The sequence below is a fragment of the Populus trichocarpa genome, chromosome 16 (genome assembly GCF_000002775.5).
Source record: "Populus trichocarpa isolate Nisqually-1 chromosome 16, P.trichocarpa_v4.1, whole genome shotgun sequence".
Taxonomy (NCBI): Eukaryota; Viridiplantae; Streptophyta; class Magnoliopsida; order Malpighiales; family Salicaceae; genus Populus; species Populus trichocarpa.
In genome coordinates, this window is record NC_037300.2 from 274,366 (window position 1) to 296,479 (window position 22,114).

Below are 22,114 nucleotides of genomic sequence, written 5' to 3' on the forward strand. Positions count from 1 at the left end.
ACTTAATTTTTCTACATTAATTATATTTTAAAAAAACCATTCACATCTAAACCAAAACATTTATAACAAATTAATTTTGTTATCAATTTTTATCACTTGAAACAACATTTCATGAATAGTGTTAGTAAATATTTTTGCACTAATTTAGGGAATAATTAAACAACATCCTTGAAGATTGCAATTGTATTTAAAATTAGGGTTTTCATATAAAATAAAATATAAAAAATTGACAAAATAATAGAACAACAAAAATCCCTCTATTAATTAGCAATAACAAACAAACCCTAAAACAATTCTTTTAAATATATTGGGGGTAGTTTTCTTATTAAACATGAAGCTCAATGATCTTGGGTTATACAGGAGGAGATGACTCTCTCTTGACTGCCAGAGGTTTCTCTTGATCGTCACATACACATTCGTTATTTTTACAATATATTATTTTTGGCATGTCACAAGGGATTTTGCCAAAACAATCAATAAAATTCCTACATGGCACCGCAGCCCTCACCATCACCACTGAAACACCTGCAGAAACTTTTCCCATGAATCTCCACCGTAAAAATAAAAATAAAATAAAATATATTCACATGTCAAATACCTGCATAGAAATATTAATTTAAAAAACATAAATAAAAAATAATTAAGAGATAGGGAAAGGAGAAATCAACCAACATGATGTGATGAGCAGGAAAGCGACAAGAACTTTCATTATCAAGGAAGAGATCCTAGCCATGTCTTTGAAATTAAATTTGATATAGCTAGAGGAATTAAATTGTTGGAGTGCATATGGTATGCTATTTGAACCTCAAAAGCCTGTATTTATAGGAGGTCCATAGATTTTAGGGTTTGATAAAAATTAATCATTTGCATATATATATATATATATATATATATATATACAGTTTTCTTATTTTACAAACCAAGAGTAATTGTGATTATTACCTGACAAATGCAAAATACTAGACATTTATTTCAATCAAAAAGATTTTTTTTGTTGTTTCAATTTGGATTCGATGATTTCTTATGATATGGAGGATTTCTTTTTCTTTTTTCTTATCATTCTAATATAGAAGGAATTAATTATTTATAAATTAAGATTATTGTTATGTGAAACTTTATTATTATTTGTTTATTTTTACAAATAAAAAAAGAAAGAGAAAATTAAAAAAGAAAATACCTCTGAAACAAATTATTCCCTTCCTTTTTTTTTACCTGATCCAATGGTGTCTTTTAGACCAACTGATTTTATTCCTTTTATGTGCTTTATCTCGTCACGCCTAACATCAATTTTCTAAACGATATATTTTTATAAATTCATTTACAATTTTACCGCATCATTTACAATGAAAAATTAACTTAACTATATATTTTTATAAGTTCATTTCATGCATCCCATTAACTATACACATTATTTTTCTAAATTTATTTGCAAGTTATTTATTATTAATGGATTTTTCATCAAGTTGGCATCATGTCCATGTGAATTAAGAGTCTCACAACTCTATAATTTTTTAATTTTAGTTTTTTTATTTATATTTCTTGATCCTTGTTTTATTATTGTTATTTTTTTATACTACATAAAGTTGAACAAAATATTAAGCTTGACTATTTAAAAAGACTTGTTGACTTATTATTAATTTTATTTTCAGTTAAAAACATTATACTAGGTCTACATCAGTCTTTAGAACTATAACACACACGGACTTAAATGTTAAAATCCAATTTTAATCAAGACATAATACTAACTTGACAAAACTTTTTTTTGAACTTGTTTTAAGGTTAAAAATATCATGTTAGGCCTACGTCGGTCTCTAAAAACAAGGAAACACGTTAACTAACTTCGTTTCATGGTATTTTTTAAAAACTCTTTTAATCAAACAATTTATTTTAGCCACCACTGATGAGTTTTTGATGTACTATATAAAAGTATTTTTTTATTTGTATCAAAATGATATTTTTTATTTTTAATGTTAATATATTAAAAACAATAAAAATAATTATTAATTTGATATTTTTTTCAAGTCAAATATATTTCTAAAAAAAAGCTACTACACTCCTAAATATATTATTATGCATAAAATATTTTACATAAGTTTCTAAATTGAAAATATTTTAAAATAAATGAATTAATTGTTGCAAAATATTTTATATTTACTTGTTTTCTTCTATAAAACATTTTACAAAAAACAAACAAATAAAATTCTAAAAAGTATTTTAGAAAAAAAAACTCAAAAAATAGCTTTAAAACATATTTCGCCATTAAAATTTTTAAAATTTATAAGAAAAAATAAATACTTTTATGCAAGATTTTATTTAAACATATAATGATTAAGCATCCAATTAACTAATTTTTAATAATTAGATTATTTTTGCCACACATTTATTACCATGCATTAGCCATCAAACATCCTCCGGGCCTTAGGCCTTTGTCCGCAACAAGCCAATAAGTCATCATGATCAATATATAATCCTCATGGTCCAAATACGACATCGTTCTACCATTTCCCCTTCAAAGCCTTAATTGAAAATTGAACCAAACCCTCGACGCTCCCCTTCTGCTTCAATGGAGGAAGAGAAAGAAACAAAGCAAAATGACCAAAACACCCTAGAGAACCAACCCAATTCACAGCACACCACACTCTCCAAAAACGCAAAGAAGAAACTCCTGAAGCAGCAAAAATGGGAAGCAAAGAAAGCAGAGAAGAAGGCACAAATGAAGGAGCAAAAAAAGAAAGAAGGAGAGAGGAAGAGAAGAGAATGGGAAGAGAAACTATCAAGCTGTGCAAGTGAAGAAGAAAGGTTGAAGCTTATAGAGTCAAGGAGAGAGTTAAGGAAAGAGAGAATGGGGAAGAGGGCAGAAGAGAAAGAAGAGAAGACGCAGAGGCTTAGGAAAGCTAAAGAATTTGGTCAGAATATTGTGATTGATCTTGAGTTTGCTGATCTTATGACTAACATTGAGATTCACAGTCTTGTTCAACAGGTGAGCTTTAATTTTATAGTGTTAAAGTTTAAAACCTTTTCGTTTTTAATAATGGTTTTATCTTTATAATGTTAGTGTTGGATTGGTTTTTGAGTAGGGATTGGTTTTGATAGTTGCTGGATTGAGTTTTTGGGTCAAACTATGATGACCCATTTGGAGAAATGATTGATTTCATATGTTGGTTCAATACGGCTTTGTATAGGAATAGAGCTGTGATACATTGTTAAGAACTTTACTGTAATGCATAGAAATGGCGTTGGCGAATTTGTTCTTAAGGATGTGTTAGATTCATTTGAAGTGAGAATTGTTGCTAACAGTTCAGTTAAATTTAGTTGGCTGAATTATGAGGGTGGAGAAATGAGTGAATTTCTGTATTTTTGAGTTTCAACACAGCTCCGCTCGAAAGAGGTTGGTGATATCGTTCTTAAGACTTAAGAGGAATGAATTAACCCTGTAATATGGTCAGAGTATTCGCGCAATAGATACAATAGATAAGTCAGATTTATGGCATTTCAACGAAGTTTTTAATTTGCATATTTATACTAGAATTTTGGCTACAAGTTATCTGTGCCATTTGCAAGAAACTTTGTATTGAAGAGATTATTTGGTTAATTAATTGATTTTGTATTAATAGGCAAGAGTGTGGGCAGTTCAATTGGCATTGTTGGAGAACAATTGTGTAGTTGGTGGAAGGTATAGGGTTGTTAAACAAATGCAAGCTTATGCTTTTCAATGGCTGACTATTATACCATCACTATTTAAATGGCAGATCATTTACTGTTATGCTGTGAATGGAAGATGTGCATCCCCTGGTCACCTCTGGTTGACTGGGTGCAGGGGGGAAATGGAGAACCAATTGCAAAGGCTCCCAGGATTTGATAAATGGAGTATTGAGAAGGAAAGTCAATCATATATTGAAGCATTACAAGATCAAAAGGAAAATTTGGTGTATCTTACAGCAGATTCTGAAACAGTGCTAGACGAACTTGATCTGAAGAAAATATATATTGTTGGCGGGTTAGTGGATCGGAATCGGTGGAAAGGCTTAACCATGAAGAAAGCAAACGAGCAAGGAATCCAAACAGCAAAACTTCCTATAAGCAGTTACTTGAAGATGTCAAGTTCTCAGGTATGACTGATCTTTGTCTTGGCATGTGCTTGTTTTTCTTTCAAGACCTGAAATGTTGACTGCGTAGATTTAATTGTGCTGTGCTTATTTTGTTTTCCTTTTCTTTTAGTTTTGTATCACTTGTGCATCAAAATCACATTGATTGTAGAACATGTATTAGAGCAAACCGGGACTGGGAATGTGGCACTGCCATTACACAAAATTGCATGCAAAGAGGGCTAGTTTTAAATGTTCAAGGGGCGAGCTGTACTCTTTGCCATCCAATGTGTGGCAATGGTGCCCGAAGAGTTTTGGACAGTGTCTCAATCCCTGAGGACAATGGGCTAGACTTAAACGATCATGGTTGATTGCTTTATCAAAGAGTGTTGGACAGGGTCTCAATTCCTGAGGACAATGGGGTAGACTTAAATGATCATGGGGTGACTGCTTTATCAAAGAGTGTAGGACAGGGTCTCAATATGTGAAGTTGTGCACAAAACACTTCTCTTTCCAGCCCATTGCTCCCAGGCATAGAGTTAAGATGATTTATTAGGAGAATTTTCATTACTAAGGGCATTTTGCAATAAAAAAGGAAAGTACTTCACTTGCGCAGAAATGCATTTGTTTCAAAAATTGATGTTGTTGTGGCTGAAGTAACCAAGACAACTCATCGATTCATTATCTGGCATCAACGTGGGATAGGAGATTTTCCCCATGTTGTGTTTCTCGTTGATTTGTACCTCAAGCCCTCAAAATTCATGGTCTTTCTCTGCTAACTCTTTGCTTCTTTTTTCATTCAAGTGCAGGTACTCACTGTGAACCAGGTGGTAGAGATCCTGCTCAAGTTTGTGGAAACAAAAGATTGGAAAACTTCATTCTTTCAAGTAATTCCTCAAAGGAAAAGAGGCGAAACTGATCCAGAAGAACTCGAAAGAGTAGATAGAGAAGAGTTGGAGGACGGAAATGAGCCATCCGAGAAGAAAAGGCAATGCGATGAAGTTTCTTTTACACAGCAGAACTAACTTGAATGGTTACGTTTTAATCTTTATAGACATTAACATTGTCAAAAGACAGCTCCCCACCCCCCAAAAAAAAAAGTTGCAGAAGACTGGTCATGTTTTTGTAAAACTCAAAATACCAATTGATCTCTTCAATGAGAAATTTGCTTGCTTTTCCATTAACTACATATGCTGCTATTAAATTGTCAACTGGAATAGCCTTTTCCATCCTTTGTTGATTGCTAGCTTTCTGATGGATCAACCTTCGCCAACCCTTACCACGCCACTCCCTCCGTTATCTTGTACATCTGAATCAGGCGGTTAAAACAGTCAAGAGGTATGAAATATTGATATAATAATGTAAAAACGAGTTGAGCATCTTGCTTCCATAGCATAGTGGTAGTGCGTTCGCTTCGTAAGCGAAAGGTCGCGAGTTCGATCCTCGCTGGGAGCTTTGCTTTTAAATTCATTTCCTCCCCATGTTAATTAATGTCCAATTCTATTTTTTTTTGTTCCTCTCAAAAATACCATTGTCTTTAATTTAATGTCAACACATGAATACTTACCCTTTTTTTTTTCCTGTCATTAAACTCTAATAAAGTCACAAATGAATATCATTGAAAATAGTGTTTATGGATTGCCCCTTCATCTTTTTTGTATACTCCCAACCAAAGCAAAGTTGTTAAATTAACCCAATTTATTTAAATTTATTTTATTTTATGACCAGGTTTAAAGTCAGAATTATGTATTACGTGCATTAAATCTAGTTGATTTGTTTTATTTTTTAAAAAATGGTTAAAATAATATTGTTTTACAAACTAAATTTTAATTAAATTGTGAGTTAATGTAGTAATTTAAGCAAAGCAGGTCAATTACAACTTAATTTTTTCTCAAAACTCTATAAAGTTCTTTGGTATTAAGTATTAACCTGTTAAGGCGGAGCCTAAAGATAATATTTAATTTTTTAGAATTGCTAAATCGATCATAGCAATATTTAATATCATTGAAAATATCATGTACGTACGAGGTCTGACTTCACGAGATTAACTAAGCTTTGACATTTCCATTAATTTGAAATTAAGGGCTCATAATATTAAATGGGATGAAAAACGGAATTTAACTCAACAACACATCAAATTAATGTAAAAACAGAAATCAAGCACCTAATTAAGAATTGAAATATGCAAAATAAATAAGATGGTCCTAGCTAGCTAGAACTGTTCTGTCGAGCATCAAAGACACCATCCTAAACAGAATTCAACTACCAATACATTAAGCCACTTCTTCCAAACACTAACCTCTCTAGCAGCCTTCCCAGCTTTCTAGCTCCATCTAGCCTTACAATATTGTCGCGTTAATCTCTTTCTGATCAATCTCTTACTGATGCTGAGCAAATGCTTCAACGTTAGCCAACGCAGCAGAATGGGAGGAACTAGCATTGGAATTAGCATCTCTCATAGTCATGTATCCAGCTCCTATAGGTGCCCCACCAAAGAATCCATGATGATGAGGATGGTGATGATGGCTCACATGAAATGCTGGTGCATAAGCAGCACCAGCCCCAGCCATTAATGTTCCATACTGATCAACATTATTATTATTATTACTATTCCTGGTCTTCATCAGTGGCTCACCTCTCATCGAGCCGCGCTCGCCCTCGAGCTCGCGGTATCGGTGAAGATAGATGGTCAAGGGTTCGATGTAGTCATCAAACCCTAGTTTGCTCATTGCATAAAGCACATCCTCAGCTGTTATCGTCTTGCGTTGCTCGCGTTGGCAGCGTTCATTGGCTTCACTAGTGATGAAGCTAATGAACTCAGACACGCATTCTTGGATTGTTTCTTTGGCATCATCAGAGATTTTCCCATGTGGGGGCAGCATCTTGCGCATGATCCTGATAACATTGGCTATTGGCATGAACCTGTCTTGCTCCCTTACAGTACATTCACTAATGTCATCAGTGGTTGTATGAAACTTGTTGGTGGTGCTGTGGTTGATCTCAGCTAGCCTCATGTTGATCTCTGATTATGATACCAGATCCAATTGTATTGATGATAGTTATTTCAAAGGGATATGAATGAATATAAATATTTCTTGGAAATCAATCAATGGCTAACTACAAACAATTCCATAATTAATGATTTGTGATTCCCAATTTGTTTTGCAACAAAACAAGTGAGAGACACGAAAGAAAATAAATATTTCTTGGAAATCAATCAATCAATGGCTAGCTAATGAATTTCATTATGCTTATAGGCACAGCTTCCCATAATCCCATTTGATCAGATTTTAACCACTTTTTTTTTTGTGTGGCTATTTAATCTGCTATTTTTTTTTGACAAATAAACCTTTTTTTTCTATAAATAATTTATATTTTTAATATATTATCACTTGATTGGTGGATTTTCTAACTCAAACAAGCCAAGAGACAAGAGAGTTAATTTATTGTCGAGATAAAAGTGGACAGAGACAAAGGCAGCAAGCGTTTTGAATCCTGAGACAGGATGCATGGAAGCCACTTGTTTCATATGTTGCATGAATGGTGCGTGCCACTTGTACATAAAGCTATGCGTTTACCATTGTTGCTAACTATTTCATCATCACGAGCCTCATGCATCAGATACCTTGACCATGACACTATCTATCTCACTACAGAAGATATTGAAGATCAACATATAGATGATTGAGAAAACATGATATCTATATCTGCACATGGATATACACATCAAATTAAGCCATTGAGAGATCGAGTTTGCATGTCATTTGATAGATCAATAATTTATGGAAAAGAAGAAGAAGAAGAAGCAATCACATGAAAAACAAATTTTTGAAAAGAGAAGATACATAAACTAATCAAAATAATTAACATGCGAAAATGAACGCGCGCAGTGCATATACATATTTATCTTCTTGCTTAGAGTGAAAACAGAAACTGAAAAACACTTTCTTTGCATGCAAGATCGAAGATGATGCGTACGAACAAGATATACATAGGTGTCACAGCTTGTCTTCTAGAATGATAAGAACTTACCTGAGCTTGTGTTGGCGTGCTTGCGGTAGCCATGAAAGCCTCCACGGTCCATTTCTCTGTGGGAATTAAAATCTCTTGTTTTTTTAGCTCTAACAGAATTTAGAAAGTGAAAATTGGATGAGATTGAAAAGAAAAACAAGGGCAAGTGTCAATATTTATAGAGCCAAAGGGTGGAACCACTTGGGAAAGGGGCGATGCACACGAAGGATCCTAGAGCTACAATTAATTGCTATAATAGTCTTAAATTACTTGGACCAGACAGAGAGGAACAGGCTTTTAGTCTGTCAACAGCAGAACGTTGGTATCCCACGATGACAGACCAGAAAAACAGGCACGCTAGCTTGCTTGCTTGGATATTAGTGTTGTTAATTAATTCACTCCCTCAACGCTTGCATTTCAGCCATTGGCCCTGTTCATTGATATAAACAGATCCGGTCCGCGCAGGGCTTCATGTCCATACAAGTTAAAAATCAACTCAATTTTGAATCGAGCCAAAGTGGGTACGTATGCTTGGATCTCAACCCGGGGGACTTGGCATTGGGTTTTACTAGCGTTAAAATTAGATGTAAACAAAAAAACTAAAAAATCAATTAAACCGAGAAAAAAAACAAAAAAAACCAAACCATGAAAAAAATCAATTAAACCGATTAAAATATTTAAAAAACTATTCGGTTCGGTTCGGTTTCATAAGCCTGAAATCATAAAACCTCAACCAAAACCGATTCAATTAAAAATAAACCATAAAAGACTCAATCGAACCAAAACCAAGCCTATCAGAAAATAAAAAAAAATACTCAAAAAACAATATAGTTTTTGATTTTTAATATAAAATAACCGAATCAAAACCGAACTGAATAGATCCAAAACCAGTCGGTTGAGTTTTGGTTTTTAATATAAAATAACAAAATTGAAACGAACCAAAACCAATTGATTGGAACTGGTTTTTGTTTCAGTTTTAACAACCTTAATTATTTAAGCAATGACTTACATAAATTGCAACACAAGAAATAAATAAGGAAATCCATCACGCTTACATAAATAGTATCTAGTTTATTAACAAGAAATCATCATCAATTACACAAACAAGATTTTTCTATTTTTTAATGCATAAAATTAAAAAAGAAAAAGCATAACTCAATACCCAAATTGGTCCCCATACACTTACATGTACAAAAAAAAAAAAAAAAATGGAGAAAAAAGAAGAAGCAAAAGGTGATTGAAATCTCTTGATCTTCACTTAATCAGAGGCTTCATGGAGGAAGTAAAGAACGGCCACCAGAATCACTGGAATAAGAAGTATCATCAAAGCAGAAGGAGGTCCCAAAGAATCCATTACCAATGGAGCAAACAAGAGAATAGCAGCAACCATCAAGAGAACCATTGTTGAACAAGTTCCCCATCCATAATCTTCTTCCATCATGTTGTTGAACATGCATCAAGATTCATTAAACTTGTATCAGAACAAAACCAAGACTGTGTAGAGTGCAGAGTTTGTAGAAACAAGGAGGAGCAGCAGAAGTTTTGTGGGTGTAAATGCAATATATCATCGAATGATGAAAAGGGAGAGGAATATATAGAGTTGCATGGTGGCTCTTGGTGGAAGGAGGCAACGGTTGGCTTGGTAGGGCAGCACGTTGCCATGCATTTTGTATTTACAGTTAATTACTTCTCTTTGTTTAAGGGATTAGATGAGCCAATAATTTTTCTGTGTATATAACCACTTTTGAGCCACCTGTAAATATAAGATTTCTTTGGTTCAATTTTGTGTTTTTTTATTAATTAATTAATCAACAATTTTTTTATTTTAAGATTTTTTTTTATTATTTTTTTACTTATTGATTTCAATATATTAAATGTTATTAACTTTTTTTTATGGTATGTTACTTGCGACACATTTTTTTTTATTCTATGGTTAATGAATGATATCTTTTAACCAAACTTTTATTTTATAAGCTAAATTTATTCTTATAATCTTGCTAATGCAAGTTAAATACACTAATAAAAGTAATGATATTTAAGTATATGTATGATTTTATGATTCTTGTTGATTGAGTAGATTCAAAGAAAAAGAAAAAAATGTTAAGTTTATTATTTTAGTTATTCCATCAAATGTATGACTTGGGCTATAAATTTTATTGGATTGAATTAATTATTATTTTTATTTTTTTATATGATAAAAAATATAAAAAAATGATTTACCATGAGGTTATGGATTTCATTGGGGCAACATAATATTTTTATTTTGTTATATAATAAAAAATACAAAAATTGGTTTACTATCCACCCAATACTAAATGATAAAATTAAATAAAAATATTATATTTAAAAGATGTAATAAAAAAATAAACAAAAGATAAAACAAAGAGCCAACCAAAAAAAGAGTTATGTGCCTAATGGAAAATAAAATACACCTGTCATCTAAAAAAACATATTGCTACAAGCATCTCACTTGAACTCATGGCCTTTATGTTCAAACCTGCGCGATAACTAACTAAATTGTTATCAAAACAATTAAAAACTATATATTGACATGGTTTAATCTTCATATGAATAGTTGAACCAACCCCAGTTTTTTTAGTTGTTTTTATAATATCAAATGTTAATTATAAATACACTTAAATTTTATTGTAATGTAATGTTTGGTTACAATTTAGAGACAAAAAATAGAAATAGAGACAATGGAGACTAAAAAAAAACATGTTTCTTTGGGTAGATTTAGTGTTGTTAAGGCGTCTAGAATCCAAACTGAATTTTCTGTAAAGGACCATTTTTTGTCACTTGCAGAAGGTTTGGCCGATGAGAATGAGCAAAAGGACATAGATTTTAAACAGGAGAGGAAAATTAAGTATAGGGGTGATAAGAAAGCGACTAAAAGGGAAGAGGGTTTTAAGTTTGGTTATAAAAGGAATGGTAGAAGATTAGAAAGGGAGGATCTTTTTGTGCATGATGGTGATTTGGATGTTAGTTGCTCTGTTATTGGGTCTAATTTGAGCTTAGAGAAATGTAATGATGTTTTGAAATGGCTTGAGAAGTGTAGCAGTGATTGAAAAAGTTTGAGGTTCTTTGAGTGGATGTGGAGTAATGGGAAGCTTGAAAAGAATGTTAATGCTTACAACGTTGTTTTTCGAGTGGTGGGTAGGAGGGAAGATTGGGATTCTTCTGAGAGGATGATCAGGGAAATGAGTGAGAGTTTTGGTTCTGAATTGGATTGCCGAGTTTTTAACACTCTTATTTACTCGTGTTCGAAACGGGGGAATGTGGAGTGGAGTAGGAAATGGTTTCGTATGATGTTGGAACTTGGGGTTCAGCCAAATATTGCTACTTTTGGTATGGTCATGGGGCTCTACCAAAAGGATTGGAATGTTGAGGAGGCAAAATTTGCTTTCTCTGAAATGAGGAGTTTTGGGATAACATGTCAGTCTGCTTACTCTGCTATGATCTCTATTTATACACGTTTAAGTTTGCTCGACAAGGCAGAAGCGGTTATTGGCTTGATGAGAGAATAAGGTGGTGTTAAATTTGGAGAATTGATTGGTTTTGCTTAATGCTTATAGTCAGCCAGGAAAGTTAGAGAAGGCCGAGCAGGTGTTGGTTTCTATGCAAGAAGCCAAGTTTTCCCCTAATACTGTTGCATGCAATATATTGATTACTGGTTATGGAAAGGTATCCAATATGTTTGGTGCGCAATGGCTGTTCTTAAACTCTCCATATGACCTAACGTTCTATGATTGAAGGTTGGGGTCGAGTTGGCAATTACAAGGAGGCAGAATGGTACTATAAGGAGCTCAAGCGGTTGGGATTCAAGCCCAATTCGTCCAACTTGTACACTAATAAATTTGCAAGCTCAGCATGGGGATGAAGACGGTGCTTGCAGAACTCTTGATGATATGCTGGAGATGGGGTGTGCCAGTATTCCTCAATCCTTGGAACTCTTTTGAAAGCATATGAGAAGGTCGGAGAAAAACTTTATCAAAAGTTAAAAATCTTCTGGAATTGCTTTAGATGTGATCGCTTTCAGCATTGTTGTAAGAATGTATGTCAAGGCTGGATCCTTGAAAGATGCTCGCTCTGTTCTAGAAACAATGGAGAGGGAAAAGGACACAGTTCCAGACATTATATGTTCCGGGACATGCTTTGCATTTACCAAAAGTGTGGAATGGTGGATAAGTTAAAAGATCTGTGTTGCTAGATCTTGAAGAGTGGAGTTGTTTGGGATCAGGAGTTGTATAATTGTCTCATAAACTGCTGTGCTCGTGCTCTTCCAGTTAATGAACTTTCCAGACTTTTCAATGAGATGCTTCAGCGTGGTTTTAATCCTAATACTATCACCTTCAATGACATGCTTGGTGTTTATGCAAAGGCTGAGCTTTTCAATAAAGCTAGGGAATTGTTCATGATGGCTAGAAAACGAGGTTTGGTTGATGTACTCTCTTACATCAAGACTTCAAGAATATGGCATAAACCATACACTCTATGCAATCTGATGGTTTTTCAAATTCCCTCGATGCCTACAACTGCACATTGGATGCCTATGGGAAAGAAGGTCATATGGAGAGTTTTAGAAGTGTCTTTCAGAGAATGAAGTAATCGGGCTGTGCTGCTGACCATTATACATACAACATTATGATGAATATCTACGGAGAGCAAGGATCAATTGATGAAGTTGCAGGTGTGCTGACAGAACGTAGAGAATGTGGACTGAGACCTGATTTGTGTAGCTGTAACACACTGATAAAGGCATATGGAATTGCTGGAACGGTTGAAGATGCTGTGTGTTTGGTCAAGGAAATGAGGCAAAATGGGATAGAACCTGATGAGATAACCTACACCAATCTGATTACTGCATTGCAGCAGAATGATAAATACTTGGAGGCTGTTAAATGGTCTTTGTGGATGAAGCAGAGGGGACTATGAAGTACACACAACTAAAGTACATATAGTTTTCCCTTTTCAATAATCTCTGCATCAATGACTCTCCACAGTCAGAAAGAGCCTGGGCATGGATCCTACTTGATGTATCTGATGTTTTGCAACCCAAGGTGAGATATTACTGTCTACGTACTGCTACTACCACCTCTCCTGACATAATCATCTACTTTGGTGATATATGAGAAAAGTGGCTCTAATTTTTTTCTGTCCATTTTATTCGTGTCTACTGTTTGTGTACCAAAGAGACAACTGGATGCCCACCAAGGTTCTTTTAGACTGATTACCACCCTTTCATCTGATTTCAGTTGGGCATGGCTTGTGATAAATTCATTTAAATGATTGGTGCAAATCAGAACAATGGCAGGAAGTCTTATTTAACTGTCATTGCTGATGGTCACGCATATGTTAGTGTGCGGATTTCCTGTTTTTTATAGCCACCAAAAAACTTGTTTCCTTTCCAGAAAGATAAAACTTTTTCTTGTTCTTTCATACTGTATATCAGGTATTTTGCTTTCATCCTTGATCAAGGGAAGTACTTAGCTGATAATTATTCGTTCTACTACACAGTCTCAAGATTCTGAACAGTTGGGTGAAACTGGCTCTTTGCCAAACTAATAGACGATGTTGAAAAAGGAGAAGAATCCTTGCCTGTCTTGCTCTCAGAAGATGGTTATGCAGAAGTGAAAAGGCCAGTTGATAAATCAACATTGAAAACTCGAATGATGATGTGGATATCACAGTCAAGAAAGTCACTGCACCAGTTATTTCTTCTTTTAGAGTTTCAGTCTTGTGCATTCTCTCTGGGGAGGTAATGAGATTCAGTGAGATGTTTGCATTTCTAAGTTACGTAGTTTTTTTTTCCTGTAAACCGAACTGAGTTATATGAAACATCAATTCTTCCCACGAAAGGGACAAGGGGAAATAAAATGTGACCAAGAAAATGTCTTCTGTATCAGTAATTAATTTATATTCCTGCCCATGTTCATATCAGAAAATAGAGTTGTTCTTTATGCTTTGGCACATCAATTACAAGAAACTATGATTTTGCAAGAGCCATGTCATTTCAGACTCAAATATTACGAGTTTAGCAACAGGTTGATACATGGATGGTTTTTACTTGCATGTGCTTCCCTCATTTTGTTCTATTTACCATAATTACTATCATTAATGTTGATTAGGGTTAGATTTACATTCCCACACCATCCTATAACTGGTGCATGAGAGGATCCAAAGGGGATAATTTGCTGAGTTCTTGCCTGTGCATTAAATGGGTCATTGCATTTTCTCAAAATATAACCGAAGTGTGAATTAAATGTTTGATCTGTAACCCTCTCATCTGTATAGCCAGACTTGTATGTCTCTTTTCTGGTGTGTTGTTGGCATGGCTAATGGTCCTAGAATCTTTTCTTTGTTTCTCATGGCCTTACTGATAACATCATCCATATTGGTATTTCCATATTACATTCAGCCAGAACCACCTGAGATACTGATTTTTCTATTTTCAATTATTCCTCTCTTCACCCTCTTATATTCTTTTGTCCTTGCACTGTTTGTGTGGTGATGTTGGTTTGCCTTGATGAATTCTGTCACATTCTAGTCTATTGAACTGCACGAGTTTTTCAAGATTCAAGCAGCCATGAAGAGTGAAGATCCATTATAGCATTTGATGAAATTAGTGAATCTTGTTGCGTATTGTCTTGCTGAATAAGGAAGGAAAGAACCCATTTGACATGATGCGACTCCTTTTCTCTTGATTTTTTCCTCCTTTTTTATGGCTTTTTGCGATAGCAATTGAACAACACATTGATATCAGATAGTGAATTTTGTTTTGATGTGCTAATTCTCTTTTTTCTCATTATATTTTGTGCCCATTTTCTCTTATTCAGCGAAGAGTCAGGTTTTGATATCTTCATATCAATTGGAAGATAAAACACCTTTCCGGTTCTGGCTTGTAACATAAGCAAAATCCAAAATTTTTATCACCACTGAATATATAGCATGGAAGATCTATTGCCATGAATATCAAAACACAACCATATTCAGCAGAAAGAATCTCCCTGAAAGCTAAAGAAATCACAGTACTCGTTGAATAAGGATTCAAAACACAAGGAAGCAAATGGCTAGAATGCTCCTATGAATATTGTTGGAAGAACAATTCATACAATCATAATTTTCCCCTGCAATGCATAGCTAATGCAAGAACAGTCAATAACATCTCAATGAAGTTCTACTCTAAGTTAATACAGATGCATAAATGGACCAGAAATCACATCAAGGTAAGATTCGAGAAATATAAATTTCAGGTCCCTGGTTGTTCTTTTGATGATGCTGGGAGACAGCCAAAGACTTGAAACAGTTTGAGATTTTCAACCTTTACCCAGTGCGCAGTTAGCTTGATTGTCTGTATTGGCAGAGCCATTTCCCAGATTAACAAAATCGTCATTGTATAACGTGTCCAATTCCGGAAAATAAGGGCTCACTGTACTATTTTGAAATGGTTTCTTTGGGGCAGTTCCCAGTGACATTTTGAAGTGCTTGTTGATGTTTTCCCATTTCTCTTTACACTTCTTTGCAGTGCGGTTGTAGCCCATATTGTACATTCCAGCAGATATTGCATCCCAAATATTAGTCCCTTTGGAGCCTGTAACTCGCGACTGTTGTTCCCAAGCAGTTTGAAGCATTATAAGTGCTTGCACCTCAGCTTCTGGCCATCTTTGATTACTTTGGTCACCCATAAAATCATTTTGAATGGGGGCATCGGCATTGCCTCCATCATTCACCATGTGTGAGAATGTCATTGATGGTTGAGGGACTTCGATAACATGACCTGACGTCATGTTCTGGATGAAGGAAATGAGAGCAAGGTTACGAGAAGTCTCTTGAGCCCTAGCCTCACTATCCCTTTTCATCCTTTCAATCTCTTGCTGTTTCCAAGCTTCATCTCTTATCACCCTCTCCCTTTCTCTACTCTCTATCATCTCTACCAACTGTTTATGCATCTCCTCCTGCTTCTCCATCACTTTCATCACCAAACTCTCCAAAAACTTCTCAATCTTGGATTTCCTCTTTCTCTTCCGACCAACAGATTCTCCCACACCAACCGATAAATCATCATCGTTTCCATCACTCGAACATAAGCTGAAAACAAACAAAACCACATTAACTCAGTTTCCAAATAACACTTGTTGGATCTAGACTACTACTACGACTACTACTGCACTAACACAATCCCAGGTGGTTTGGTTTACACTCTTGAATCAATCTGTCCCTCAACTTATCAAAGAGCCAATAATTTCTACCATCATAGCAATCCTCAACCCCACACAAACAGCATATGCATTTGGATCACGATCATCCGAAAACATCAACCTGATCACTATTGCATAAACATACACATTGCCCACTTCCCTACCTTAATAAGAAACGTCAAACTAATCACTATTACGTAAACATACAAATTGCCCACTTCCTTACCTTAATTAGAAACATCAAACTGTCTCAATGTACTATTGCATTACCTAACATTCTAAGCAAACTATACCTTAAAAATTACCATAACCCTTTTCTTAATATCTTCAAAAAAGGGTCAATCTTAAATATTATCAAAATGACTAAAGATTAATAATAAATGAAAAAAAACTTTGCAGAAAGCAAAATAAAAAAAGAAAAAATAATTAACTAACAAAAAAAAAATCTAAACTTTACCTAAATTCATCATCAAATAAACCTCCACCCGACCCACCACCACCACCAGCCGCCACTTCACTCGGCTGTCCACTAACCAAACCCCTCAGACTCTCTTCCCCGTCCTCCCTAGAACTCGACGGAACCCTGCCAGTTCTTCTAATCGGACGGAGCTTCTGCGGAGGCAAGCTGGCAGCCTCACTCGACCCCGCCTCCGCCGCCGAAGGAGCTGCGGCTGAAGTGGGGATAGTAAAGTTGCCGGTGGGCGGGAATGGAGTTATCTGAAGAGGAAAGTCGTTAGGGTTTTGTATTTGCCGGTCACCGGTAATTAATAAATCCATTTTTTACTGTTGATTAAAAAAATTGGCGGCGTTTCAGGTTTTTTTTTTTTTTTTGGCTGCGGAGAAGGTGAAATGTGAGGTTTTTAGCAGTAGTAAAAAATAAAATAAAAGGAGGAGGTAAAAAAAAATAAAAAGGAGGGGTTTTTGAATTTATATATTTGGCCTTCTTGTTTTTGCATATTTACACAAGTTTTGTCCTGGGTCTCTTTTCAAACAGATTATCGCCTGGAGGTTTGACTGAGATTGTTGACCGTTGAAGAAAAAATAAATTATGATATTAATTTGGTTTAATCCAATTTAAAATATATTTTAAACTCACAACTCAGTTATTAGAATAAAATTTAATTCTTAATTTATTAATTTTTAAAAATAAAATAAAAAAGACATTATTTATCCTAAACACTATAAAATTCAATGTTTGATAATAAAATATATTTCTAAACAATATTTTATATTTTTAATATGAATCCGAATCAATAGCTTATATTCTTCACTTTTATCGTACTTTTTAAAATCAATTCAAGATTGACTCGGGAAAGTTTCGAGTAATGGGATAGGTGAGTTAAATTAAGTTAATTTTTTTTATCTTATAAAAATTAAAAAAATATTAATTTGAAAAAAAATTAAAAAAAATCAAAGAATTTTGAATGTGTTTTTTCAGGGTTGATTAGGTCACGGGTCAACTTAAATTTTTAATTGGGTCAATTTTTTTTCTATTTTTATTGAAACTCAACCCGGTCTAGATATCGAGTCACTCCAATTAGTCAAGTTTTTAAAAAATACTTCTAATTTATAAATAATAGTATTTCATATCTTTATAGTTTTTGTTTTTTTTAAGAATTGTGTAAAAGAATATCTTACCATTACAATCACTTTCTCAATTAAACTATCTTTCTAACATAGTCAAATACACATAAAATTACTAATTCATGTAAATTTTAAGTTGTGAGTCTCACAACTTGAATATCTTATTTTATCTATTTCTAGTTTCTAAACAATATAATATAATTACTTTGAGACTCATATATAACACTATTTCCTGTAATTAGAGATGATTACAAAGTAATTTCTATGAACAAGTATAGATGAATCATCTGAAACTCGAATGAAATCATACATTAGTTTACACATAAGTTCGTCCAAGAAAACATTATTAAAAAAAATAGAAGTATGATGTAGTAAAAGTAAACAACTTGGTGTAGGAAGCAATGCAGTTTTTTTATATTGAAATAAAGTTTGGAGTCATATTCAAAGTACGAAATATTCATAATCTATCTCCTTCAAACACTCAATGTTTTCCATATAATACCCAACAAAGAAACAAAATTAAAGTCGTAAGGCCCTAAACCCACGATATTAATCATGTAAATGTAAAGGAAAAGGCCCATATTTTGTTTAAACACTTCGATTTTTGTTCCTCCCACTATAAAAATATGATCAGATGCTTCTCTCCTCATTCATTCCTCTCTTCAGCAGTCATTTTTCCTCTCGGAAGAAATACCCTACAATCGTCAGCGGGTAAAAATCTTAATCATTCTTGTGTTTAGCTGTCCAAGCTTGTGTAAATGTTTGATTTTTTGAATTTTAATTACCGGGTTTTGCTTTGTTTTGTATTTTCTTTTGTTGTAGTGTGTAAAGTTCATTCCGTTTTAGTTTTTGGCATCTGGGTTAGAGCTAGAATTGCTGTTGGTGCAAGTTCAATGGCAGGTTTGGTGTGTTCAAAATCTGGAATGGAGCAAGTGTTGCTTGAGAATGAAGTGCAACAGGTTAAGTTGCTTGACTCTGTCAATGATGACTTTGGAGGTGTCATTGTGGAATTGAGCGAGGCTATGGATTTAAAGGTGTTTGCTTCAATGCTTAAAGCTTCAATTGCTTTATGGAGAAGTCAGGTATTCATTGGTTTTATCAATTCTGTTGCGTTTTGTTAAAGTTGGGTTCTTGTTGATAAATGTTTTAGCATCCGTGTGCTGTTATTGATTCTGAATTTGGAGTTTTTGGGGGGTTGTTTCTTCTCTGTTCTGGCTTTTTATTACTGAGTGTACAGAAAGCATCTGGGATATTTTGGGATTGTAAAATGAATCCCCAAGGTTTTTTTTTTTTTTTTGGGGGGGGGGCGCGGGGGGTGGCATACTAGTGTCAATTTAGCATTCATCTGACTAGAGTCGTCAGGTGTACGTGAAATTTAAGATTTCTTTAGAATTGGAGACAGGCCAATTCGAAATTTGGGCTATAGGGCATATGCTCTTAGAAACCTCAAGAGTGCACTGCATGGACAACTGAAGTCTGTTTTCCGTGTATATTAGATGCATTTCTGTCTAACGCTGTTTTGGTTTTAATGTTTAAACTTTAATGCACTTGAACATGTTTTGCAGAGTAAGAGGGGTGTTTGGATCAAAGTACCTATTCAACTGGTCAATCTTGTAGAAGCTGCTGTCAAGGTAACTTTTCTGCCTGTATAAATTGCAGTCATGAGCTCACGATGCTCTAAAGTTGCTCAAGTAAGATTAGAAAAAAAAAAAAAACTGGTATCGCTAGCCTGTCTTGTCAATTAACCTCCAATTTTTTATTTACTGTTCAGGAAGGGTTCTGGTTCCACCATGCAGAGCCAAAATACTTAATGCTTGCTTTCTGGATCCCTGAAGGTTCTCATACTCTTCCAGCGAATGCCTCTCACCGTGTGAGTATTGGTGCATTTGTCATGAACAAAAAGAGAGAGGTAATTCCATATCTATTTTTCTTGATAACTTGTTGCAATAAAGTTAAGGGGTTTGCATGGGAAGTGCTCTTTGTGTGGATGTGATCAAAGTTTCATTTGCTTATTGCTAAAGCCTAAAAGTCCACATATGGTTGACCTTAACTAATAGCTACAGCTACTGGTGCTGCTGCTATGCTGGAAACATAGGGGTCCTTGTATTATAAGAAATCTTGATCCTTCATCAGAAGTGTGCTTGAGGGAGTGGGAACCACTACTAAGTTTGATAGATTTCATTTCCTGCATTTGCTTCATACTTTTACTTTTCAGACCTTTTGCTTTGTCCAGTTCTTACAATCTAAGTTCCGATGCTACAGTAGGTGTGAAATGATTATTTGATCTCTCATTTGAAAAGAATACAGTACAGTTGATACTGTGGGGGTCTCTGAATGTTGTTTTCTCAAAATATAATTGCAATTTTCGTTCCCAGGTGCTTGTGGTCCAAGAGAAATGTGGCATATTTCGAGGGACAGGTATATGGAAGCTCCCTACTGGAGCTGTGGACGAGGTAGGTTCATGATTTAATTTTTTTCCATCACAGATATAACAGTGTCGTGTGGGGTCACCACTAAAGAACTTTCTACTCTCCAGGGAGAAGACATATGTGCAGGTGCAATAAGAGAAGTCAAAGAAGAGACAGCAGTAAGTCACTGTTGTCTAACCTGTATGCTCAAGTGAAATGAATTGCACATTTATCGCCAATATGAATGAAGCATATTTTTCCCTGACATGATGTAACGACATTCCATGTTTCTTTTTGTCTTGACAGATTGATACGGAATTTGTGGAAGTACTAGCATTCTGGTAAGCAATTTACTAGAATATTATTTATCATCTGCATCCAAACCACATCAATGCATTCCTTCAATTTAAGGTGCTCCTTATATTTGCTTCTCCATGCCTTGGTTCCATGGTTTTGTGATGCGGCTTGTGTGAGCATGTATTAGCTAGTTTTATTACCAGTGATAGTTGGTTAACTTGCAAAGGGAAACAACGTGTTTTCATGTGGCACAACAAACTCCTTTAACGAGTATTTTGGCCTGAACATGCATCTGAAAGCAACATTCGATCAGAGAATAAACAATATTTTTGCTTTTCGCTTTGAAAGCTTGTCTTTTGGAATTGGAACTGGTCTTTTTCTGAAATTTACTTCTTTTCTCTTCATGTAACTTGCAGGCAAAGCCACAAATCATTCTTTGGGAAGTCAGATTTATTCTTTGTATGCATGTTACGACCCCTCTCCTTTGACATCCAGAAGCAGGAGTCAGAAATAGAGGATGCTCAGGTGACTTTTTGTCAAAGTAGTTTTTCCAATACAAAAGTGTTGTCAAAGGGAGCAGAGGACTGGTTGTGGTGGCCAAAAGCTCCACAGAAACCCCACTCCTACCCCAATCAAGGAAAAAAAAAACCCTGCAGATTCTGATCCACTTAGCTGAATATATTCTATACTAATAGATATTATGCATTTTAATGTTTGAACAACCTGAATGCCAGCTGCTCTAGCTAGAAACCCTCACATTAATACTTGTAATTGCAGTGGATGCCATGGGATGATTATGTAGCGCAGCCATTCGTCCAAAAGCATGAACTTTCGAAGCAGTTAGTTGACATATGCAAAGCAAAAGAAGATGAAACCTATTTTGGGTTTTCTCCGGTGCCCATCGCATCAAAACTTCCAGATCAGAAAAGCTTTCTGTACTTGAATGATCGAGACCTGGAAGGCAGTGAGGTCTGAATGTCTCTCACAACTCAGAAATATACTAGGAAACAGCATGGCCTGAATGACCCTCAGAATTATACTAAGGAGAAGATTCAATATCTGTAATTTCATTTATTTTTAGAACAAACAATAACGTTGTAATTGTCATGCATTCTTTAGAAAAGAAAAGTAATTTAGTGATTGTATTAGTGCAATATTTGATCCATTAGTTGTACACTGCTGCTCTACGGGCTGCCATTATCAATTAGTAAAATCCTTGTTCATCATCACATCATCTCTCTTTCTGAAATTTGAACAATGAGAGCTACATATTGCCTGGGCTGGCTTGGCGTTTATCTTCTGGTCTTGGTTATGGACAATCCTCTATTAGGCATCAAAAGCAACTACTGCTGTCACTATGAGTTGTAGATTTCAAAAGCTACAAGCCATTCATTTTGAGGCCACTTTATAAAACAAAAATCTCTGGTTGCATTTGCCATGGCCGTGCTCGAAGTCCCAAATCTTTTTGTGAGTAAAGAAGGCCATGCTAAAGAATAAAATATATATCTTACGAGTCTTTCTTCGAGTTTGG

The 22,114-nt window shown here is 34.7% G+C and overlaps 4 protein-coding genes, 1 non-coding gene and 1 pseudogene across 6 annotated transcripts; 4 read left to right on the plus strand and 2 right to left on the minus strand.

The window, feature by feature from the left end:
• Window positions 1–2,484: 2,484 nt before the first annotated feature.
• Window positions 2,485–5,269, plus strand: LOC7482635 (tRNA (guanine(9)-N1)-methyltransferase). Of its 2 annotated transcripts, none has more exons than XM_024587385.2 (3): window positions 2,485–2,980; window positions 3,750–4,109; window positions 4,890–5,269. In XM_024587385.2, exons 1-3 carry the CDS (start codon window positions 2,564–2,566, stop codon window positions 4,905–4,907), a joined length of 795 nt encoding a protein of 264 aa, XP_024443153.1. In that variant the 5' UTR covers window positions 2,485–2,563; the 3' UTR covers window positions 4,908–5,269. The 2 variants fall into 2 exon arrangements, with proteins under 2 accessions (XP_024443153.1, XP_002322499.2); XM_002322463.4 differs by having other exon boundaries at window positions 2,486–2,980; window positions 4,895–5,269.
• A 199-nt stretch (window positions 5,270–5,468) lies between these two features.
• TRNAT-CGU (transfer RNA threonine (anticodon CGU)) lies at window positions 5,469–5,540 on the plus strand. Its single transcript has one exon. It is a non-coding gene; the product is annotated as a tRNA-Thr (tRNA).
• Window positions 5,541–6,392: 852 nt separating this feature from the next.
• On the minus strand, window positions 6,393–8,169 carry LOC7474076 (nuclear transcription factor Y subunit B-6). The gene is made up of 2 exons (XM_052448160.1): window positions 8,118–8,169; window positions 6,393–7,107 (listed from the first exon to the last, which is right to left on the minus strand). Exons 1-2 carry the CDS (start codon window positions 8,167–8,169, stop codon window positions 6,464–6,466), a joined length of 696 nt encoding a protein of 231 aa, XP_052304120.1. The 3' UTR covers window positions 6,393–6,463.
• A 1,135-nt stretch (window positions 8,170–9,304) lies between these two features.
• LOC112324537 (pentatricopeptide repeat-containing protein At4g30825, chloroplastic-like) lies at window positions 9,305–13,031 on the plus strand (annotated as a pseudogene).
• Window positions 13,032–15,111: 2,080 nt separating this feature from the next.
• LOC7474077 (trihelix transcription factor GT-2) lies at window positions 15,112–17,143 on the minus strand. The gene is made up of 2 exons (XM_002323084.3): window positions 16,752–17,143; window positions 15,112–16,184 (listed from the first exon to the last, which is right to left on the minus strand). Exons 1-2 carry the CDS (start codon window positions 17,069–17,071, stop codon window positions 15,413–15,415), a joined length of 1,092 nt encoding a protein of 363 aa, XP_002323120.1. The 5' UTR covers window positions 17,072–17,143; the 3' UTR covers window positions 15,112–15,412.
• A 1,186-nt stretch (window positions 17,144–18,329) lies between these two features.
• On the plus strand, window positions 18,330–21,812 carry LOC7482637 (nudix hydrolase 2). The gene is made up of 9 exons (XM_002322464.4): window positions 18,330–18,589; window positions 18,701–18,960; window positions 19,444–19,509; window positions 19,650–19,787; window positions 20,254–20,331; window positions 20,415–20,465; window positions 20,593–20,627; window positions 21,000–21,108; window positions 21,361–21,812. Exons 1-9 carry the CDS (start codon window positions 18,505–18,507, stop codon window positions 21,556–21,558), a joined length of 1,020 nt encoding a protein of 339 aa, XP_002322500.4. The 5' UTR covers window positions 18,330–18,504; the 3' UTR covers window positions 21,559–21,812.
• Window positions 21,813–22,114: the final 302 nt, after the last annotated feature.